The 24,269-nt window shown below is 41.1% G+C and overlaps 1 protein-coding gene across 1 annotated transcript in view; it reads left to right on the top strand.

Moving 5' to 3' along the window:
- The first annotated feature begins 278 nt into the window (after nucleotides 1-278).
- Nucleotides 279-24,269, top strand: part of LOC139207684 (protein diaphanous homolog 1) — a 79,412-nt gene continuing 55,421 nt past the window's right edge. The window contains exons 1-4 of the mRNA XM_070837424.1: nucleotides 279-1,059; nucleotides 22,340-22,366; nucleotides 23,125-23,289; nucleotides 23,873-23,974. Coding sequence (XP_070693525.1) covers nucleotides 955-1,059; nucleotides 22,340-22,366; nucleotides 23,125-23,289; nucleotides 23,873-23,974 — 399 coding nt within the window. The 5' untranslated portion in view covers nucleotides 279-954. The remainder of the gene's footprint in view (nucleotides 1,060-22,339; nucleotides 22,367-23,124; nucleotides 23,290-23,872; nucleotides 23,975-24,269) is intronic.

The raw sequence follows: 24,269 nt of genomic DNA, 5'->3' as shown, positions 1-24,269 counted from the left end.
ACGTCATCCCCTGTGTAGCCTTCTTGTAAACACGAGTCATAAACAGCGCTGCCATGGAAACGCCACCGTGGACAATTAGTACAGCATTACTCAGCAGTTCAACTAGTCCTCATAGGGAATCCTGTAACTCTTTCACGGCGCTGTGCTGAGTCATGGGCCCGCACATCTGAGGAGTCAGTCTGAAGAGTCGGTTAAATCCTCTCAGGTGTAGCTGCAGAGCTCATGCAGGCTCCTCCCCAGCCAGCTCTGAGCGGACTGTCAGAAGAACAGGAAGACTCTGGTGCGAAGGACACGGTCGCTTCCCCCTCTGTCAGTGAGGGGTTAAAAAGTTAACTAAACTTGTAGCAGTCATGGAAACTAATTTAGGAGACACCGTCGAGCCAAGTCATCCGTAACAGCAGCTCGTCGCCCGTGTTGTAGTCGCCGAAACAACTCGTGGAAGTGGGAAGAGCGAAGTTTTTTCCCCACGGAGACTTAACCAAGTGTAGCCATACAAGCTAGCCCGCTAAAGCTAACGTTAGCACAGCCAGTACCGTATACTTTCAGGAGTAACATTTCCACTGTTAAAGCTTCGACTTGTGTTATACGGGCTTGTGTTGGTATAAAGTCCTTATTTGTATTTTATAAACGCAACAGGTAGTTTTTCGTACTTTTCGTCCCGAGGACTTCAGCTTGTGCTTTGAATTTCCCTCCTTCAGTGATACAGACAGGCGGTTTAGCGAGGGGTTCGTTCTGTGCAGTTGGCTTGCTACCAAATCATTAGCAACACTGTGCTAATTGTGGCTAGTTAGCCAAGACACTAGCAGAGGCCCAAAGGAATTAACAGTTGTCTTTTTTGCAACTTGAGAAACACCGCTGGAGGAAACATTTGCCTTGTTTTTGACGTTTGAGTGCGGGGGGATCACCACCACGCGGGTTCATTTTGACACCCAATTCAAGGAAACGGATTAATTTATGAATATGGATCCCAACACGGGGAGTTCTGCCTCAGCTGCTGGTCCAAAGAAGGACAAGAAAGCAAAGAAGACCTATGAGGATGGAGATGGGAAAAAGAAATTTGTGAGTAATGTTATCTCAAGGTGTAACTTGTTGAAATTTAATGATCTGTCTGGGAACGTGGGCTCAAAAGTGGTGCACCTAACTCCACTGATGGCTACATTTTCTTCCTCTCACGTTTCAAGTAACGCTACAAAGCAAGAAACTGCCATCACACCTGTAATTACTTTAACCCCCCCAGGAGGGAGCTGACCCTCTAACTTTGAAGACACACATTGCAATAAACATGAAATTAGGGAGTGCTGAGAAATAGCAACATGTCAACAAATGACTCAGAGGTTTTATTATTTTAATAACATTTGACAAACTACAAAGACTCATGCATTCGTACAGCCAAATATACTTGGTTATAATTAGTAGATAGAGGACTGCATTTATTTTAAACAGTACAAGAAACAATATGTTGTTAATAGAATTGTGTCACATGAGTAACCTCACTTTCTACGGTAAGGTGTGGCATGTTGAATTTTCTGAAGGTGACTTAATCATGATGACATCATATGGTGTCTACCTGGCTGTGTCAGCATGTGTGATTCAGCATGGTGTTTTGATGGGAGCAGAGCAGTAAGAATCACCATTAGTGATGCCTGTCATCAGCCTGTGCAAACTGTTGTGTAACATAACCCCTTGGCCATGTCTAGCAACAGGTGACAACTGATATTGTACGCACTGACAAGCGGTAACCATAGAGGATGCACAGAGGACACATCTGGTAACTGAGTAAACAATTACCCTGCACACACTCCCATGCACACTTACATGTAGGGGCTTTTTAACGCCATTTATTGGTTCCATTCAGAAGCCGTCTCGGCAAGGTTTTGTTTATATGATGCTGACAAGAATGAACACATTTTCTTACAGCACACGGGTACATACAGAACAGTTCATTCTGGCTTTTTGTTTAGACTTTTCTTTATGTAGATAGCACCACGAGGAGCCCAATAATGTGCAAGCACAGTCTTTATTAAAGGCATGATTTTGATGACAATAACTGGCACATTAATACAGTCAGGTCACACTAGCAGGCAAACGCATTCAGCAGAGTAGTGAAAGGCTGTTCATACTGTAAATGCTGAGTGCTTTTTCAGCATTGAAAAACAGACACACATGGAAGTACATTAAAAAAGTGAAGTATTGCGATGAATAGCATGATATTACATTCACGGCGCATGTCACATGGCCACATGGTCTTAACTGTTGCTGGTTTGATTCCAGCCTGCGACCTTTGTTTGCAGGGTCTCTCTCTTTGTCTTGCTCCCCCATTTTCATGTCTGTCTCCTCACCCTCACTGCCCAATAAACAGTGGTGTTAATGTGTGCACAGGGTTAGTTAGGGTAATAGGTAAACATGAGTCACAGACAGAAACCAGTTGTGCAATGTCCTGAGATAAAACTACATGCATGAGTCTGTGTTTGAGAATGAGTGCATGTTTGTGTGCAGCTAGACTGCTCACCTTGGAGTGAGGCATGACCTTGACTCCAGCATACCAGTAACTTTGAAATTTGAAGCCATTCTGGCAGAGTTTTTATCACACCACAGTCAGAGTTCAGACAGAGGTTAAGGTGGAAGAATTATGTGTTGTGTACTTGATCTGCAGTGTGACATTGTCGCTCACAACTATTTTGTCTGTGGCATTAATCTATGACTCTATCCCTCTGTGCTTTTTGCCTCTCCTCAGACATACCAGAGATGGTAACATGATGCGATAAGCACAACTCAATGACGTGTGTGTGGTCTCCAGTCAGCTTGGCATTTGGTATTCCAACCCAAAATCATCCTTGTGTGATTGTCTCTTCATTGTGTTGTCTTAAGTCTGAATGAATCAGTGTGGGTAGGCTATCCAGTTGTAGTCATCATCTCTTATCCTAGCTCCACACATCATGGTCACTCGAAGACTTGGATGTGGATTAATGCCACTGAACTGCCACTTCAACTAGGTTTGGCATTCAGATAAATACTGTGACTGTTTGCAGCAAGACAATGACAGATGGGCATTTGCATTTTCTTTTTAATTGGCAAAGTAAGTGTGTGTATTCTGCCCCATCACCATCAGTGCATCAAATGTTGTCTAACCCCACCAGCTCCTCCCCACAAAAATGTACTGTAGTAGTGTAATGAAGCCTGATCATGGGTCTGCATGTGTTTCTCAGGTCACACACTTGCTATCTTTTGGCATGTAACCTGTACTTATGTTTCTTAGGAATGCTAAACATGATAGGCTGTGCTTTCAGGTACCTCTGTAGCTTAGCATGATCCAGGTATTTTGTTTGAAGCCAAAAACAGGTCATTTTTAGTTGTGTTCCCTGAAGTGATGTGTTCTTCAGTCCCAGAGAGAGAGGGAGGATCAGCATCCATGAATGCTGTTGACATAAACAGGCTGGCTCAACCCAGCAGGCAGGCGCAGAGTGGATTAGCCAGGGATCACTGCCTTGGACAGTTGTTTGGGATACAAGGTGAATTGTAGATCACAGATTCTGGCTCTGGGACATGTTGTTGAGTTTGGCAGGTTATCTGTTTTTGTAGGTGGAAGGTCTGCTGAATTGTCTCTGAAGTAGAAGTTAACCGTTTTCAGGTCCTGATAATAAGGAATATTGATTATCAAGGAGATCAGTAACTAATATTTGGAGTTTCATAACGTGAGTGTGTTGTTCTCAGGCTACTGGGTCATTTGTGCATTTCTCTCTTTCTCTGATAATTGGAAAAATGACAATTATCTGCATTCAGTATGTAATGTGTAATCTCAAGTGTTTATCTTTTGGCAGTAAAACAAACTGCACACGTTTTCATGGAACAACCTGCTGTATTTGACACAAAACCGAGGACCCTCAAGCAAGTGTCTAACATCTCTTGTTAAATATTCATTCAATCATTATCCATCACTGCTTATCCCTAAGGGTTGCGTGGGGACTAGAGCCAATCCCAGCTGACATTAGGCTGTACTGGTCGCCACTTAATCACACATAGAGACAAACACAGAGACAAACAACCATTCACACTCACATTCACACCAATGAGCAATGTAGAGTCATAACAGAGCTAACCACTGCAGCACTGTGCCACCCTTTCTGAATAATTAGAGTTGGAAAATATGCTGACTTGCTCTTGCATGCATTCTCAAAGTACCGGTTGGTTTACATCTGTCGTCATGTGTGGAAATTATTTCATATGACGTTTTTATGACAGTGATTGTGAATGCAGACTAACAATAAGACAATATATGGACATTTAGATGTATAAAGAATCCTTTTGTTAATTGGATTGTAGCATCCTAAATCGACATCAAATTGTGAATTATGCCGAGATACCTAATTTTATTGTCTTCATGCAGAACATATCATGATATGCCGTATTTATTATTTATACCACCGCATTTTCCTCGTAGCCTCTGAGGAGAACCACAATGCACATAAGCACTACCAGTCACAACAAGGGCAACCAAAAGTACTCAAACAGTTAAAGTGGAGGCAGTTGTGTTGTATCTGGGATTGGTGCCCAGGTTGTTGAACATGCAGGTTTAACATGTTGGTGTCTATCAGTGTACCTTCCTTCAAGCATAAAATCTTCTGTCTGCATGTGCCTTTGTGCAGCTTTGCAGCCTCTTCCTGGGGGAACCACCTCAGCAAATGCTTCATTTAACGTAACGCCATGAATGAAGCCAGTCAGGCCAAGACTCTTGAGTCACAGAGTCAGACTCAAGTAGTCTAAGTCAAGTAAAGCAGTTAAAAATTTGCTTTGGTGCATAGTGGGTCTTTTGCCCTCTTACTTGTTATGTATGTCCGGTCTGGTCCTCTAACACACACACTCCTAGGCACACTCAGACACACAGTTTCCTGTTCTCTACATCTCAGGGGAAGAAGAGCATACTGTGAGCTAAAGAATAGGATGACTGAGAGCCAGTGGGAAACTGGAGTGGTTAATGGACTGGTAGTGGCATGGGGTTCTTGGCTCAGAGTGAACGGGAGTATTTTAGAGAGCAAGACTGAGCAAGGGCAAAGCAAGTAAGCCATCAATGAGCAAGGGACTGGGGGAGGCTGAGAGGGAGGGAAGAGTGGCAGAAAGCAAAAGAAAGAGTGGGAAAGAAGCCAGAAAGAGAGATGCAGATAGGGAGATTAAGTGAGACAGAAAAGCATGAGTGGGGGAGGAGTCAACAATAATAACAAGTTACAGGTGGTGCAATGGTATGGAAAGCTTAAATTACTGAGTCGCTACTAAAATCACAGTTGAAGGTAAGTCGATGTTGAATCACTGAGCAGAAAACTGCCTCTGTACTACTCTCTGTAGTTAAAATATTCAAGCATGTTGCACCTGTGGTCATACCTCAAGTCAGTGATTTATTGGGAGGTGCTGTTTGCTCATAGATAAGACAGATTCCTTGAGTGACATAACTGATGAGATGTGGACTGAAGTGCAATGTGAGTGAACGTTTAAATGCCCGGAGCAGTTCTGCCATTATGGATTCACATAAACATAATGAGATGTGTGAGAGATTAGCATGCATATATTTTCTTCTTACATGCTTAGATGGTTGATTTGTGTAAGCAATTTTTAATATATGGCTTACAGCAGTTGTCATTGAGTTTCAGTTAGATAAATATCTTGTCCAGACACCAGTAATTGGAAGGAATAAAGACACTTGTTGGAATAATCTGCCATGGATGAGCATAATGATTAACATGCATAGTGGTCTCTGCTTGCTTTGTCTTTACAGATCAAAAAGGAACAGCTGTTGGCTCAGCTGAGGAGCGTGTTTGGTTTGCTGAAGCCTGTTCTAACTGGATATGAGAGCAGAGTTGTGTAATAAAAGTGCTGGTGACCAATTTGTTGGGGCAGGCACACAGAGGAATGCAGAGTCACTACGCCACTGAAACACTGTACTTAAAATGGAAACTCACCTTCTCCTCCATGATTGTTGGATACAGATTACCTCAGTCTTTACAATTGACTTTGTTAGGCTGTTTCTTCTGATTACAATTCATCAAGTACCAGATGGCTGTAGTTTTGAGACATCTGGGTTGTTAGGGGGTCCATGTAATGGTGGTGGTCTCAGCATTGTGCTTCAGGCATGTCTTCATACTTTACATACATACATACTCATCACTGATTAGAATGGACTTAGACTGCTGAAGAGTCACATTAGCTGCGCTGAATGTAATAGATTTTCATGGAGAGTGTGAGTTTTGCCCCTTTTCTTAAACTGGACTGGCTGTGTGGGGCTAATGTGTTAAGGTCACTGCAAAGAGCATTGCTGAGGCCACGAGCCTTTCCCTGTGTACAGTAGACACTATCAGGTATTTAATTCTGCTAAAATACAACATTCCCATATCTCATTGTATCTATAAACAGTTTTAAAAGGAAATTGCACAAAAATTTACCACGTTATAATATGCTGTACATGTACCGTTTATTGTAACGTAAAATTTGTAGTCGAGACAATAAGTCAAGTAATCAATTCGTGGCTTGACAGAAAAATAATCAACTATTTTGAAACTCGATAAATCGTTTCAGCAATACAATGACAAAATTTCCAACATCCTCTAATTCTAGCTTCTCAAATGAGAGGATTTGTTGCTTTTCTGCTTTATATCAGTTTGAAACGGAATATCTTTGGTTTTGGACAGTTGTTCAGACAAAACAGGGCCTTTGAGAATGTCTCCTCATCTCTTAAAAGTTGGGATGGGTGTTTTTTTCACTAGTTTTGATATTTAACATTTTACATTTTGTGATCTAAGACTGTCTATTGTCCACTCTAATTATGATCATTTCTGTAAGATAATTGCTAATTGTAGACTAATTGACTGTCTAAATGAGCAACCATGCAGTTGGGAAAATATGTTGCTTTTCTGTTTTGTGCCACCATGAACAAATTCAGAAGGCAGGAGTGGACAGTATTCAGCATTCTTAAGGAAGAAATGTTGAAAGTATTAATATTTTTCAGCAATGTTATTTTTAGACAGCTGTGCAAATCATGATATTATGTCCTACGGTGGCAACGCAGGAACGATGAACGATAGTTGAGGACTTAGACTTAGACTTTTCTTTATTTGATCCCCCATAGGGGGAAATTCTCATGTTACAGCAGCAACAATAGTACAGGGAGAGTGAAAAGAAGCAATAGTAAAAGAAAAAATAGCAATAGCAAAATAAATATAAATATAAATATATGGCTATGATGAAATAAATATTTTCACTATGGGATATTTACACTTTGGTTCAGAAATGTACAGGTATGTACAGGAATGAAGGAGTGGAATGACATGGATGGAAAAACAGTGTATTAACATCAGCCAGTGATGCTGCTGTTAAAGAGTCTGATGGCTGATGGGAGAAATGACCTGTAGTAGCATTCCTTCTTGCAGGGTGGGTGCCTCAGCCTGCTGCTGAAGGAGCTGCTGAGGGCCCCCACAGTCTCATGCAGGGGGTGAGAGGGGTTGTCCATGATGGACTTGAGTTTTGTTAATGTCCTCCTCTCACACACTTCTTCTATGGAGTCCAGGGAGCAGTCCAGGACAGAAGCGGCCCTCCTGACCAGTCTGTTCAGTCTCTTTCTGTCCCTCTCCGTGCTCCCTCCTCCCCAGCAGACCACTGCATAGAGGACTGCAGACGCCACCACAGAGTCATAAAAAGTCCAGAGCAGAGTCCTGCACACTCCAAAGGACCTCAGTCTCCTCAGCAGGTGGAGACGACTCTGTGTTGTGAGACCAGTCCAGTTTGTTGTTGAGGTGAACACCCAGGTATTTGAGGGTCTCCACCCTCTCAATGTCCAGTCCCTGGATGTTCACCGGTGCAGTCTGGGATGTCTTCCTGCGGAAGTCAATCACCATCTCCTTTGTCTTGCTGGTGTTGAGCTGAAGATGGTTTAGCTCACACCAGTCAACGAAGCTGGAGACGACCTCCCGGTACTCCTGTTCGCCCCCCTCTGACACACACCCTACGATGGCTGTGTCATCGGAGAACTTCTGGAGGTGAGAGTTCCCAGAGTTGTAGCTGAAGTCCGAGGTGTACAGGGTGAAGAGGAAGGGGGAGAGTACTGTCCCCTGTGGGGTCCCTGTGCTGCAGACCACCATGTCAGACACACAGTCCTGGAGCCTCACGTACTGCGGTCTGTTGGTGAGATAGTTCGTTGTCCATGCAGCCAGGTGACAGTCCACTCCTGCTCTTTCCAGCTTCACCCTGAGCAGTGACGGCTGGATGGTGTTGAAGGCACTGGAGAAGTCAAAGAACATGACCCTCACAGTGCTGCCGGTGTTCTCCAGGTGAGTCAGGGATCTGTGAAGCAGGTAGATGACTGCATCATCCACTCCAGTGCTCGGTTGGTAGGCAAACTGCAGTGGATCCAGATGTGGGCTCACCAGGGGGCGGAGGTTTTTGAGGATGATCCTCTCCATGGTCTTCATCAGGTGAGAAGTGAGGGCCACAGGTCTGAAGTGGTGGGGCTCCCTGGGGTGCATTGTCTTTGGAACCGGAACCATGCAGGAAGTCTTCCACAGAGCTGGTACCCTCTCCAGACTCAGGCTCAGGTTGAAGATGTGCAGGAGCACCTGACAGAGCTGGTCTGCACAGTCCTTCAACAGTCTGGAGCTGATGCCATCAGGACCTGCGGCCTTCCTCGCCTTGGTCTTCCTCAGCTCACTTCTCACCTGGTCAGCTGTTATGGAGAGGCATGGGGTGGGGGTGGAGGTGGAGGTGGAGGTGTAGGGGGAGGGGGGTGTCAGAGTGCTGAGATGGTCCGTACTTTGATGAGTGGGGGAAGGGGTGGGGGCAGAGTCGAATCTGTTGAAAAACAGATTAAGTTCGTTTGCCCTCTCCTGGTCTCCTTCCAGCCCCCTCTCATGGCCTCTGCTGTGACCAGAGATGGTCTTTAGTCCTTGCATTGTTAGTCTGCAAGTAGCTCTCCATCTTGGTCCTGTAGCTGGCCTTGCACTCCCAGATCTTCAGCTCCTTCTGCACCCTCCTCAGCTCCTCCTTGTCCCCAGGTTGTGATCTGAGCGGCCCAGCGGGGGGAGGGGTGATGAACTGTATGCATCCTTGGTGTTTGCATACAGTAAGTCCAGGGTTTTATTGTCTCTTGTGAAGCAGTCCACATACTGGCGGAATTTGGGGAGAGTGGCAGACAGAGAAGGATGGTTAAAGTCTCCTGATATGCGGACTTTAGAATGTCAAAAACGGTGCAAGACATTCTAGTTCTGACGTAAATTGTACATCTGTGGTTGATTTGCAAAAACTCTGGCCAGTTGTGAGTTGAAAAGCAACAAAAAACACGGGAAACACACAAAAATAAGGCAGAAACGAGAAAAGTTTTGAGGAGCTGCTGCAACTGGCTGCCACTCTCGCGGCACCATCTTGTCCAGGAGAGGGTAAGAGAAGAGTTGTGACACTGACTTAACTGTCAGTGTCACAACTCTTGCTTGTCCTTGCCAGATGATGCAGTTGACTATTCATGTGTTACTTGTGTGCTTGTTGTTCATAAAGTGATGTCTTGCAGTCTGTTTTGGCTTAGAGGTGTACCATATGCTGCAAAGCACAACAATAAGCATTCTGCTTACTGTTTCTCTGCATGTCATTCTGTGTCATGTTTATTTCCCCTTTCAACAAATACCTTTGTGCATGTTTTTCCTGGGGCTACTGAATATTTACCACAGCCAGTTTCACTTGTTCAGATGTTTAGCAAAGACTTTCACCAGGGGGAGAGTCTGTCAAGTTCAAATTAATATACAGGCTAGCCCAAAGTCAGACAGTGGTGTTTCACTTGTTCTGTTCATTCTTGTGTCTTTTACTTGAAATTAAATTCCCCCTTTATGCATTTTAGCACTTAACAGCAGAGATTGTCAAATGTAGCTGCACTGTTCAGCAGTGTTTGTTCATCAGTGGAAAAATATGTATTTTGTTTTCAAACTACTCTAACCTCCTGAGCAGTTATTGTTCACCTGCTTATTTTGTGGTAAATCTGGCTTCTCCTTCAGTGTATGTGTGCATGCATACACACACACATATGCAAACCGATATGTCAGTGTTTCCACCCTGTTATATTATTTCTCAAATTCTGAGGGCTGCGACAGGAAGTTGTGCAAACATAGCAAACAGGATGCTTCCTTTTTCGTCTCCATTATTGCTTACCCTTATCTCTCTCCCTCCCTACTTTCCATCCATTGTGCAGGGAGGTACCAGTAGTCTAATAAATATGTTTACACACACACACACCGTCCACTCTCAAATCTCTTGAGGCCTGGATGCTTTTGAGGCCTGGATAATGTTAAAATATAGAGCAGGGTTTGGAACCTAATGGGCACGTTTGAAACATTCCAGACTGGGTGTGGATAACATTAAGTAACTGAAGTATCCTGTGTACATGAGGACATTGTTTCTGCTGTTATACAGTTGCTGCTGCTAATATTTTTTAAAACTTTTAGCACCACAAATGAATGGATCAGTGGCAGAAATCTCAGATGGTGCCCTCAAAGGCTCGTCAGATGAAATCTGGTTGACTCTGTTGGGAGAGGTAATAGTGGGATCTGTGTGACCCCCTTTAGGTTTAGTGACCTCTTTCCTGAGTCTGACTCACTCCAGGTGAGTCAGGGTCTTTTGTTGATTTCCTGATTAAAAACATTATAAAACTTATTATTTTCACATGGTCAGCTGCTCTAGTTCTCTAGTTTTAAATTAGTAGACCAGTTTTAATTGTGTTGCTCTGTGTGTGTCCAAATTGTGTGTTTAAGTGCTTTTCGGAAGGTTGAATAGAATGAAACCCCTCCTCCCATACCTTTTCGATGAACTGGGGGGTGCTATAACATTGTTACTTTATGAGATAGCCCAGTGCCCACTGTATTAAAAGCAGTACACCCACAAATCATTAATTTACTCCCATCCCTATTGGAATTTGTCTCTTATTTCCCATTTCACTTTCTTTTTACAAAGATTTTATCAAAAAATATATGATTCATATGTAATACTTTTTTTTTTTTTTTACATTATGCATTTTGGCCATCACAATGGCTAACAAATTGTTGTGCATTTTTCAGATTTCAGCTTGCTCCATATAACCCTTTTCCACAATGGCTAACATTTATCAACCATGTCACCCGTGTTGCCATTTCTACTAAGAGACTTGGAGCGTATGAGATGCTAATTAAGTATAGTTAGTTATTACTCTTAAAGACAACAAATGCATGGTGATGTGATTGATGATGATGCTGCTGTTTGAGTGCAATGAGTTTCCCAGTATAAATATGAACTACGTCTCTTGTCTTTCTAACAACATGGCTAGACAGACCTGTAGACTGATTCTCTCATATATGAACGCTCTTGACTCTGTGTGGCACCTGTGTTGTGTATTGGGGGCTTAGTTTGGATTACAGAGTCAGCCCTCCTATGTGACTCTCCCATGTCTCCCCCTGACAGATTATGGCTAATCTCAGACTCCTCTGTGCATCTCAACAGCATGACTGTAAACAGCATGGGCTACACGCCACACTCACAACACTGTGTGGAAGACAGTGGCCCATGCCTGTTACTAAGAATGGAGCAGGACTTTAAGACATTCAAGGCCGTAGAAGAAATGTATCTGCTGACACACTTGTGCACCCTGCTGTGTCTTGGCGAGGAGTGTAGGAAAATAAGCTTAACCTGAAGTCTATCATTAGTTCACATCATTATCACTATGTGAGCTGAGCTATAGCAGAGACTTTAGTACCTATAGTCCTCATGATTAGATTGAACTGTGATAGACCGCAGGTAAATGTACGCAATATTTGACGCTCTTGACAGACCTCTGTGGCTTTGTCTGTAATGTATTTTTTCATGGACCTACTTACAAAAATTGTGCACACTAATTCACTAATGCCTAAACTGGCTTTAGGGAATTACTGTAGGGTATGATGGGCAATAAAGATTGGAGATATTTGCTTGGTCCAATACTCCATATGACAGAATACAGGATTTTCCATGGCTTAACACCATCTTTAAACCTAGTATGTAGTAGGAATGGTTTTGGGGTTGTGACACTTCTGCCACTGGAAAATGTGTCACTTGTGTTGATTATGTGTGTTTGACGTTGTGCGCTTTCCCCAAACAAGTGTTTACTGTTCACTGTTTACATCTTTATACTAACCATCTTTAAAATGTCCAAATTGCATTCAAAGAGTAGAACAGTAGACAAATAAACCAACTGCAGCTATTTTGTATCTTGGTTGGAAAAACACAAAGAAATTTAAAAGGAAATACAACTCTGGTTACTAATAACAGTTAAATTAATGCTATTGAAGTGAAGGTACACTGGTTTGTATTTTATAATTATTAGTATAGATTGTATATCTTAATTAGCTATGCTCACAAGTCTGGGATTCATGGCATGCAGCTTCTGCCTGAGTTCATATTGTGGCGGTACATACAAAAGCGGACCAACATTTATAACAAGACACAGAGACACTGTGCTCTCCCTTCTTAGCTTAGTGCAGTTTCTGTTTCTAGGCAGTTCTCATTACCTACAGTGTAAGCCTTAAAAGTTACCACAACTTACCAGTTCTTGTGGTAATATGGGGGTGAAAATTTTGAGATCTGTGCTGTGTGGCAGCCTCATCACCTTTAGGCTCTAACTACTACGCTCCAGGATATTACAGTTATTTAAATGACTTTGTACACCCCGGCACTACAGTTTTTCTATCTGTATTGAAATGACTGTTAGAAGTGCAAAGTAAGCTGGGATCTGTGAGGCGTGCAGTCATGCAACAAAACAGCTTGCTAAGGTAAAGTAAAGTTAGGAGGTGTTGCAGCATCAGGCTGTTGCATATTGGCACTAAATGAAAAGGAAACTGCACCCAGTCTAATTATCCTGATTGCTTCATCATTTTGTTTGGTGATGGAAGTTGTTCTGTTCACTGGGATGTGGCAATTTCTTGTAAATTGACATGTCTTGTAAAATTAATTTTACTGTTGTGATTTTGAATTTGAAAATAGCCAATAGAACACAATTTGTGATAAGGTAAAGTTATTCAATATTCTCCACCCTCTCTTTTGCCTTCTGAGGGCATAAATGAATAGTGTGTTGTTAGTGTCAATGATTCAGATCTACTTCTTTTAAAGATCTGTCAGTGTTTCTGTAGAACCCATTCATAAAAACCTTCTGTTCTCAAAATAAGAAGTTTAGCCTTAGTTTCATTGTGTTGTGTTGTTCAGTCTCCCTCCCCCTCTGTTTCCTAGACACAGCTTTGTAAGGTTGTTGGTGTGTAACTTTTCTCGACCACAGGTGTAATTTTGCTTCCAACTGATAGAAGGCACTCCCAACAAAGCAAGTGGCCTTTATCTAAGCAAGTAGCTGCTCTCTTCTTCATTGAAATAAGGAGGGAACAAATACATCCATTCGAGCAACAGACAGACATGGCCGCGCCAAAACGGAAACTCGAGCAAGAAAACCGCGTCTTCCAGGCAAGATGGGAGACAGATTACCTCTTCACTGAGTTCAAAGGCAAACCAATGTGTTTAATGTTTACTTGAAACATCATGTGGAATAGGCGGGCTGTGTAGTTCAAACTAAAGCCATTACAAACATAAATGGTACTTGTTGCACTTTGTGTTGGAGCTCTGCACTTTATACCATTGTTATAATGGTACATAATTTAAAAATTGCACTTTTTGTCAAATAAAAAAAATAAATGTTCCTTACAGAAGCATTACAAAAGTGCATTTGAATGTTAAAAGTTCAACAATAAACAACGTTAATTACCACAATATATGTGTTATTTAGTTTTTTCATATATTAAATATTATTTTTTTATGAAGCAGAGTATGATGAAAATTCATGGTTAGAGTGTGGCCCCCCGGTAGTGCTGGAAAAAAATTGTGGCCCTCTCTATCATTAAAGTTGCCCATCCCTGCTTTAAACTATAGAGTTAATGAACTCAACAGTGAGTGAAACAAACATACATAAAAAATAAGAATTATATTTCACTTAGAGCTGGGTGATACATAGTTTTTATCAATTAAATGTATGGTGTTTCAAAATGAAAATTGATTTTAACTTGGATAATTATGGTACGGAAACACCACCCATTTTCCTGAGCTACCATTGTTCATAGTAATGTGAGAGTTACTCCCGAAAGTAAACATATTGATATGGTAGCATGTGCTAATTAAAGTGAGAAGTTTGTTCCCAAAAAGGCATTTTTTCCTCAGTCATCTGGAAGAGGTTTGGTTTTGCAGCATCAGACCTCGAGCAAACCATTGTCAGTAGTAAAGTTTTGTCTGTGTGGGCGCTGTGGGCTGCATAAGACGGTGGCAGCCCTAGAACACAAATAACATCAGTTGAATAATTTCACAGTTTGTTTTTAAGAAAAAAAATTATTAAAATCAGGTAGTGTGAAAAAATTGAAGATTTTAATTTTAGGCCATATCTTTTTAACTACAAAGTGAGGTGCTAAAATGGCATTATTTTTCACCCCGGGAAATTGGACAAGCCTTATTGTCGAACCATGTTATGTTATATACTATTGGACAACATGCATATTGGGCAGAATGTGGCTGAAAAACAGTACATGGCTTTGTGATTGCAACCATCTAGTGCATATATGTCAAACTCAAGGCCCGCGAGCCACATCCGGCCCGCAATACAATTATATACGGCCCGCGAGATAATTTCATGTGACTATTAAGAATGGCCCGTCGGTAAACAGCACTCCCACCTCTAATACTACAAATCCCACAATGCACTGAACAGCTGCCGCGCTAGTCAGGACCCGTGCAGCAGCCCCTCCTCCCGCAGGTATAATGACACACCGATCAGCGGATCAATGCATCGATCAGCGCTGTTATAGCGACACTTATGGCGCGTTTCCACTAGTACCTACTCAGTTCTACTCGGTGTAGGTACGGAGTAGGTATTAGTGGAAATGCGCCATTAAGCTAGCCCCCCCAAAATAAATGGCTAAACGAAAAGTGGACTTTGAAAACAGAGACTTTTAAAGCAGGTGGGGGGCAGAGTTTTGTGTGTCTTGTTGGTGGAGCTAATGTGGCCATAATTAAAGAATAGAAATATAAGACGACACTATGAGACAAAACATCAGGATAGTACAGAAAATAAAAAAATAATTTAAAATTCTATTTATTTTATTGAGGAAAAGTTGTTGAAGTTTGGCTGTTTACATTCACATTTCTGGATAAAATATATATTATTATTATTATATTATATCATATTATATACAATAATAAAAGAGTCACTTTTAGAGTCTTCACTTAATGTTGAGCCCGTTTGGCCCACAACTTAGACCATGTTTTAAATTTTGGCCCTTTCTTTGAGTTTGACACCCCTGATCTAGTGCCTTGGGTTAGAAAATAATGAATATACTGTACTATATAGTGATGTTTGAAGGCAGTTTCATACAGAGTGGAAGTTAAGAGCTCACTGCAGACCCTGGTCATATGTCTGTCTGTTAGTGAATGTGTATGCTGTGTGGTCCACTATTTTTTTAGGAGATATTTTTGTAACGTTGTTTTAGTTATTGGTAATCCCAAAAAGATTCTGTTTGTCCAGGGGCCTGGAAGTAATGTCTTTTCTGATGTTTTCAGTTCATTCAGCTGCTCTCTAAAGAGAACATTGTCATTTTGTTGTGGGAACAACAGCCAATTTGGGACTTTCCTTTTTAATTGAATGACATTAATTTGAGATTTAATTTAAATTTTAATAATTAAGTTTGTTTAGTCAGTTTTAGATAAGAGACAGGGAGGGTTGCAAAAAAAGAGACATGGCAACAGTGGTCTCCCTTGTTTTAAGTGGAGGGGGTTGGGGGGGCCGTGGGTTGGGTTTTGTGTCTCCATTGACAACAGTAGACCAAGGACAAGGAGCAGTCATGCAGCAAACATGCCCCACTTGTACTGACATACAATCATCATCTCTCTCGCACATAGACAGTGCACTCAAATGCACCTTGAGTCATAAGGTCAGTGAGGTGCGTAGGAGCGTTAAAAAGTGCAGCAGAGAGGAGATCGGATGTGAAAGAATTGGAAGCGGGAAATTCTGCACAGGGTAGTGGAAAGCAGACGGTGACCTTTAAAGTTTGACCTCACAGCCTTGGTAAAAATATTGCATTTGCTTGTTTGGGCACCCTTTGCCTCTCTTTCCTTTTTCCCGTTACTCTTTTTTCTCTGCATTTGTGTTTCATGTTGTCACATGTTCGTTCGAAGTTTTAAGTAACCTGGCAAATGTCAGTGGGCAGAGTTCTCCTGAAACAGTGACAACATCATAATTCCCTCTTTTAGTAGAATGAGCATAGTCATCTCGTGTTTTCCAGGATGTCTTACTTAACAAGGCTTTTCAGCTTATTACCCTAAGCAAAAAAACTCTTTAAAACTGTGAGGGAAGATTTTATTTTATGGCAGAAACCTGTAGAACGAAACAGCTTTTTGTGTGTACAATACGTCAGCGTCTTTGGTAATTTCCTGCTCAGACTTTGCAGCTCGGCCCGGGTGTGTCTGCTCAAGTACTGCTTCCCCCTATACGATATCACAAGTACACTCAGTATGTAGCCATGGCAACATTGTAACCAATATTAACTCAGCGTGGTTAACAAGATTACACACATGCACAAAGCACACACACTGCACTGTACTTCCACAACCATCTTTTTCTTCATATTCCGGAGGTCCGAGGTTTTCAAATATATAATCTAGATATTACACCCATCTTTCTTCAAAACATATACAGTGGGAATAATATGCATGCTCCCACACTTCCATTACCCTCCATCTCCATCTTCCCTCCATCATAGCCCTCTCCCTCACCTATGCCCCCCCCTCCACCACACCCACCCACCCAACTTTACCGATTCACACAGTATTAATATTCAGAAATGTTACAACCGAAATACCACATGTTATCCATTACAAATAATAAAATACAAACAGCAATGAGTGCAGTAATCCCACATCCATCTTAACAGACAGGTCATTTGTTTTCTCTTTATTTCTATAAATAGTCTGTGACGTCATAAGACTAAGTCATTTCTGTGGTATTAGTTCATGGTTTGTGCATTGTGACAAGCAGAGGCAAAATGTTTCAAGTTTGGTTAGAGCCTATATATATAAAGGTGTGTAAGGCTGGTTTCTTTTTTAAGATTTTGTTGACATTTTGTCTTCATGACAAAGGGCCCCCAAAGGTATCCGGCGTGTCCCCACCTAGAACTCATGATTTCTTTCTTAGTACTGCACAATGGATGTTTATATGTGAAGCTGTGAAGCTACAGAGCAAAACCAAATAAGACAGAATGAAACTGCAGGCCAAAACAGAGTCAAAACCATCAAAATGTGATGCACTAATAGGCAGGAACTATGCTGGCAAAACAAAAATATATGTAAATCCAGCTTAAGCTTGACTTTTAAAGCCTCCAGTCCATTCATTTGAACACAGTTGACTGCAGAGGCCTTCTCCCAGTGCTTTACTACTTCCAGGCAAGTGTACAAACCAGTGGCCGTAATCCCAGTTTAATAAGAAAATGTGACTGCTCTCAAGTCTACTAGTGCCACACAGACTTTGACTCATCAGCATTCAGTTTGATCTGTGCTGGCATTACACATTTTAGTTTGCGTATGCCATTACTGTGTATAGGCCTAGAAAGTTGTCGTCTGCTGAATATATTGCCATGCCTTATTATATAACTTGAAACATTAATACTTTTGGGAGGATAAATATCCAAATATACAATTCACTGTTGACACACTGGTAATGGAATTTGGGCCATTAGTACTATGAGGGCTCTACGAACAGGTGAAATTTTGGATCGACTGGAATAAAGATGATAATGGGTATAAGACTGACATAATACAGTAATGATGGGACTATATCCACTAAATGTATGAGTGTAGCCCTAGGACAAATACAAAAGATGTCTTGTCCTTATCAAATTTGCAATATCTGTCTAAAAAAAAATCACACTTTTCCCCTACAACCCATCATGCATCAATTTTGAATGATGATCTGACAGATCTCTTGGTGCTTCACTCATTTGCCTGTAAAAGTGTCCACTCTGCTTTCTGCCTGTCTGGATTTACTTAGTTTTCATTCCTGTCCTGATTTACATAATCTCTTCCACCACTCTCAGGACCTGCTATTTCAATATGCATGCACAGACAGGTGCAGGTATGCACACAGAGAGAAACATCAGCAACAGTGAGTGGCTGGCTCATTATATCACTGTCACAAGCATCTGCTGATTTGCCTTCTCTTCAGCTGTCTGGTCAAAGAGACAGACAGACAGGCAGACAGACAGAACCTGTTACATATCCTCCTTATGTTGGTGCTGCCTTCAAGAGTGTGTAATTATGCTCCCTTTGGAACACTTATATGTAGCAGCAATCAGTGCACCACTCTTGATTTCTTGCTTTCATAAATATTCCCTCACTTGCAACTTGCACTCATATCAAGGTATATCCAAGCACATCTGTCCAGTCTGTACATTCAAAAGCTGCAAAATTGCTTATCATGGTGAGGTGTTGGTGGCTCGACGTTTCCAAAGACTGTAGTAAGAAGGGGGCCCGTCATATGTACCACTTCATCTAATCAGCACGTTGTGGCTGATCAGCTCATTAAGCTGGTAGCCTGCGCTCGGGAAGCCCTCTGCATTTTTATTATTGAGGAGGTTGTAGAAATTTGTCATCCTGATTTTCCATACTGCAATTTCACTATGTTGGTCTCTCCTGTACTCAACATACATTAAATGTTTGTTGTTCTGATTCTGAGGTTTCTTTAATTTTTTCCACTGTTAAAGGTTTTTGTTTTGGTGGTGGGTAGGGGCTTTATCAGGATAAAGGGGGACCTGTTGTATAGATTGCAAAACCCCTTGAAGCAAATTTGTGGTATTGGGTTGTATAAATAACAAAACCTTCTGAGCTCTGTGTGGAGGGAGCTCTGATGCAGATTGTTGCCGTTGACAGTAGCATGAATAAATAGGGCTGCAGAATAATTCACTATTGTGTGTGGACTTTCAAGGGATTGATAATAGTCATATCAAATAATCTTTTTACAAAACATTCATAGAAATGATCCAAGCAGATGAGCAGATAAGCTAACTGTAACTCAGTGAAGCATTTCATTTAAAGAACAACAATTCTATACATAATCATGCTTGCATTGCCATACTGTGATATACTGTATATCTAAAATAGTAATATGATATTAACATTTTAGAGTTAAATTCAAGTATATTGCCCAGCCATGTGAATAAACAGTTTGTACTTGGATCATAGCTGGTTTCGGCTCATCTATTTAATGGAGGCCGTGGTGCTCAGAGCAGCTCTTAAAGTGGTTCTGAAGTGGTTCATTGTTGCTTTTATGGTTCCCCTCAGACAAAGAGACTTATATGCCCCTTTGACCCCCTCAAAGTCAATCCTGGCTCAGACACTCTGAGGGAATGTATTCTTAACTGTACTTGTGGGTTGAAAAGAGGAACTTTACACTTACAGTTTGTTCAATTCAAGAATGCATTTTGTCTCCTCCTTCCTCATCTATCTCTATCGCTTTCTTCCGGACATAGTCATACGTTTCCTGTACAATTACCCAGAATCCACTGTGCCTACTGTCAGCTGTGTAATTCTGTTTTGTGGGTTGAATAGCACCACAATATTTGTGTATGTATGTGTGCATGGGTTGAGGGTCTATTAGTTAATGGCAGCTGTTTAAGCGGAAACATCCTTTTCTTGACTGCTGTCCCCTTGATCAGATTGCCTTCTCTCTCTCTCTCTCTCTCTCTCTCTCTCTCTACTTTTCTCTCCCTCCTCTCTGTTATTCTCCTGCTACAGATAAATTTAGAGAAAACTTGGTCAGCTATGGTAGCTGTAGTGCAGTACAGCCCACCTTTATTGTGTAGTGTTCAGATGTCCCTTGTCAAGGTTACAGAAAGTCTTAATTACACAAAGGTTGTTACAAAATCTTAACATAAGCTGTGAGCAGGCTTAAAGGTCCCATATACGACATTCAGAACATTAATATAGCAGCAAGCAACTATTGCTATGTTAAAATACAGTGGAATAATGGCAACTTGAGCAGAGACAAAAGTCATACTCCCTCTGTGTGTTGCAATCCGAGCCTCTCTGTCCTTTATTGTGGTAGCCGGTCCAGATGCATGTGCATTTTAGAACATGAACAGAGAACAGAGTTTGAATCATCATGAAGGTGTCAAAATGAACAGAATTTCCTCAAAAAAACAACAACAAAAAAAACATGGTCTTAAGCTAAAAAGGTCTGCACTGCCTCTACTCATGCTGCCCCATGTGTGCACACTGTGCCTCTAGCTGCTCTACCCTGGGCTCCTCTGCTTCTACCGCCTCATCTCTCTCTCCCTAGCCTCTGAGATGGCTGCTGCTGGCCTCCGCTGCAGAATCATAATTGTAAGAATCAATATTCCACCCACCAGAATAATAGCTAAGATGTACATCCTCTTGCTTGCCTGGTGTGCTTACCACATCTTTTGACATTATTGACAAAAGAGCAACTGCAAGCAGCTGGTTGTCTTGTTAGTAATTGGAGGTAGTTGAGAAAGGACTGAAGGAATAATTAATACCCAACACAAATACCCATCTGACACCAGTTTGTCCCTCTCCAATACCTTTGATTAGAAGATACTCTAATTGAAGGTATCGAAGAGACAGTATCCTGCTTATGGCATTATCTTTTAAAATGGCACACCTTTGCACTTAGATCCTTAATGTATTATGCATTTAATATTTCAATAACTGCCACAAAATCTTGACATTGCTCTGTCACATTTAGTAATGGCTTGGGAAACCTGTCTTAGCTGCAGCTTGGCATCTTTCTTGTTGTGATGATCCTTTATTATTCTAATGTACTTGCTGAAACTTACAGTGTAAACCTCAAAGTGTAAGCTCTGCTTCCTGGAACATGACTGGTTATAGCCTGACCCCTAGCAGCCAACGCATGTGCAGTCACACCAGTGTAGACAACAAGAGACAAAGCAAATGTATCGCAGTGTATTGGTACAGAATCTTATTTGCCTCACTGTTACTTACTTTGCCCTTATGTATTTCAAGATACATGAATGGTCAGTCACACAAAACTTTAATTCTGAGGTCAGAGGCAATGAGCAATGTAGAGATCAAAGAGAAATGGAAAGAAAAGACAGGAGGAGCTAGAATTACAAACAAGACATGCACACCACAAACAAGACATGCACACCACAAACCTACATGTCTGTTAAAATTTTATTCAAATTACATTGTTAATCTAATCAAATTGGCTGACTATGGTATATCTTTGAAGCTATGGTGCTAAGTAGAGTAGCTGATACATGAGACAAAGAAGTAGAAGTGCAGGAACAACCTGTATTCACTTTTTTATTTACCTTGTTAAAAATTTCAAAAGATAGCTAATGAAAATAATTTGGCTAGTGCACCTCTTTACCTTGGGTTAACACAGGAGAAGGGAAACATCTGTCAACAGCAACTGTCTATTTGTGTGTGCTTTTAAATGAGGAAAACTGAGGACTGTGTGTCTCTCTGTGTGATCTTATGACGCTTTGACCCGTCATACCGCTGCAGCTGAGACCACCCCCAAGGTTGCATGCTATTTGATGTTAGAATAAGGGGGCAGTGTGTTATGTCCACTGTAATTCTTCTTATGCCTTGGAGGTGCATCATGACTTTTGCTTCCCTCTCTCAAAATATTTGGAGAGCAGCTTGGCTTTGAATTTGAATGCTAGGCAAATTTGTCAGTCAGGAACAAAATATGTATACACTGCCCTACATTAACTTTGATAAGATTATTGTAAACAGTGTTCCCCATCTCCTTTGTGATGCTGATTTTTAGTTGTGATTATTCTAATTGGTGACTTTTTGATGTTATGTGCTCTCCATGAACCTTGTCAGGGCATGAGTTTTTTCAACGGGTTTCCTATGGGACAATATTGGGTGTAGCCTGACACCTAGTGACAGGGACATGCAAGTGTGTTTCAGAAACAACGGTTCCACTTATTCCTCAATAAGAATGTGTGGATGTCCCCCTGCCTTTGACTGCTGATCTCCTACTAATAGGCCACACATGGAATTACTACCTTCCAGATGTCTTGATTACCTAGGCTTACTCTAGTTCAAATGTATTAGTTCTCTAGAGATGTTTAAGAATGACTGGATTGAGTTATAACCATGATCTATGTATAGTGTTTCCATCTGTCCTGGTGTGAATCACTCATGAATGCTGTAGACAACTTCCTGGATTAGTGTCCTGTCTTAAATGATTTCTGTCTAATTGATTCTTTCTCTTTCTCTCCTTTCATCTGTTCATCCTTTACAGAAACTCAAACGGCTGATTCCTGATGAGGTAGGTTTGTTAGTGTTTTTCACCATCACCTGTGTGCTTGACTCGCCCATCTTTCATTGTGGTTGCCTATAAACTAACTCACCATTATCCATTTAACGCCATGTCAGCGTCTGTCACGCAAACCTAAACCGAAGTAACACCAATGTTGTGAAGTATCTGTGTTTGTCCCTGTATTCATGTTGGATATGCATGCTTTGAAAATGCACAGAGACAGCATGAAATGCTTGGCACATAAGCCAGTGATGCCTTCATGTGCCTGCAACAGGAGGACGGCAGAATCGTACATATTTACATTTTATTATTCTCAAATCATTATTGGGGGTCACTGTGCTAATATGTGCCAAGGTTACATGTACCTTTTAAAGTTGATGTTATGCAGTGTTTTTCATTTAGTATAAACACTCAAAGTCATTAGATAAAGTCATTAAAGCCAGAGGGAAACTGCATGTTGACTTTGTGGCAATGCTTGTCAGCAAAAACCTTTGACATCTGTAATCCCTAATCATGGTCTCACATTGATGAAAGGTTTCTGCTGTAGAAAATGTAATATCCCAAAACTATGGGAGAAAAAGCCCTTAGGTATTTTATTATTGTTTAATTATTAAACATTGCTATTAAGCGAGTAGGCTGGTCTTCAGACTGTGAGCTAATTAGGGATTCCTACCTTGTTTTGTGGCCTTTCATTGATGGTTACACTTTGCAGTTATTTTTCTCTAACCCCTTTCCTCTAACCTGTGCCATATTGTCTGCTAAACCAGTTGGAGCGTTTCACCAGCATGAGGATGAAAAAGGACAAGGAGAAGCCCGGCCATGTGCCAGGCCAGCGACACTCTTCAGCTGCCAACTATGAGATCAATGCTCAGAGTGCTATGCTGCATGATCATACTGATGAATATGTCCTGGAACTCTTTGAACAGATGCTGGTGAGAAAGACTGTGAATGTGTGTGTGTTGTATGTGAAAGATTAAGCTTTTGGAGAATCATTTATTCATTATTTCCCCTGAACTGCCATGGAAACTCGTACTTTGTATATTCCAGAAGAAAATACTTTACCTTTTAAATTATATGCCATTACCATTAAATGCCTTTCACATAGAATTACCTCAATGCCTTTTGAAAAAAGAACATTGTGAAAGAGTCAATTCATTCTGTTTGTTCCAAATGAGTATACAGTAGGACACACAGAGCACAAAGGAAAAATCTCTTAAGACAAGCAAATTGCAATGTTTGCAACCCTGTTTGTAATGTAGTTTTTTTTTTTGCCTGATATTTTAACACATCAAAGCCACTGCTCACTCTTAAACTGAGCATCTGTAAGCATCTCACTGGGGGCTTTATATTCCTTACTTTCACTTTTGGAGACACTTCATGTTATTCTTCCCTTTTATAAATTCAATATGATTTCCATTTTGTGATATATTTTTGTTAAGTAATTACTTAAGTCTACATCCTTCCACCCTGCTTCTTTCTTTTTCTTCTTATCATCTGGATCCTGACTGTCACCAGGTGGACATGAACCTGAATGAGGAGAAGCAGCGGCCTCTAAGGGCCAAAGACATCATAATCAAACGAGAGATGGTCTCCCAGTACCTCCACACATCTAAAGCTGTCAGTACCAAAATAAGTATTAATAATAAAATGTGTTGAAGGGAATTGCATCATGCTTCATATCAGTCATTGTTTGTTGTTTTTTTTCAGTTCTGGCTAAAATCAGTACAAGTGACAAAGCATTTGGTTGTTTACATGCCATATTGTCCTATGCTAAACACATAGTTCTACATATGGGCCTGTTTTGCCATATTCACTTTTAAAACAAAACTGAAGTGTTTTCAAGGACAATCAAAAAAGCGATCAGGTCATACATTGAACCTATTACTTTAGACTAATTGTTGTGACTACTGTG

This window comes from Pempheris klunzingeri, chromosome 9, assembly GCF_042242105.1.
Source record: "Pempheris klunzingeri isolate RE-2024b chromosome 9, fPemKlu1.hap1, whole genome shotgun sequence".
Lineage (NCBI taxonomy): Eukaryota > Metazoa > Chordata > Actinopteri > Acropomatiformes > Pempheridae > Pempheris > Pempheris klunzingeri.
This window is presented reverse-complemented; position numbering and strand designations above follow the sequence as displayed.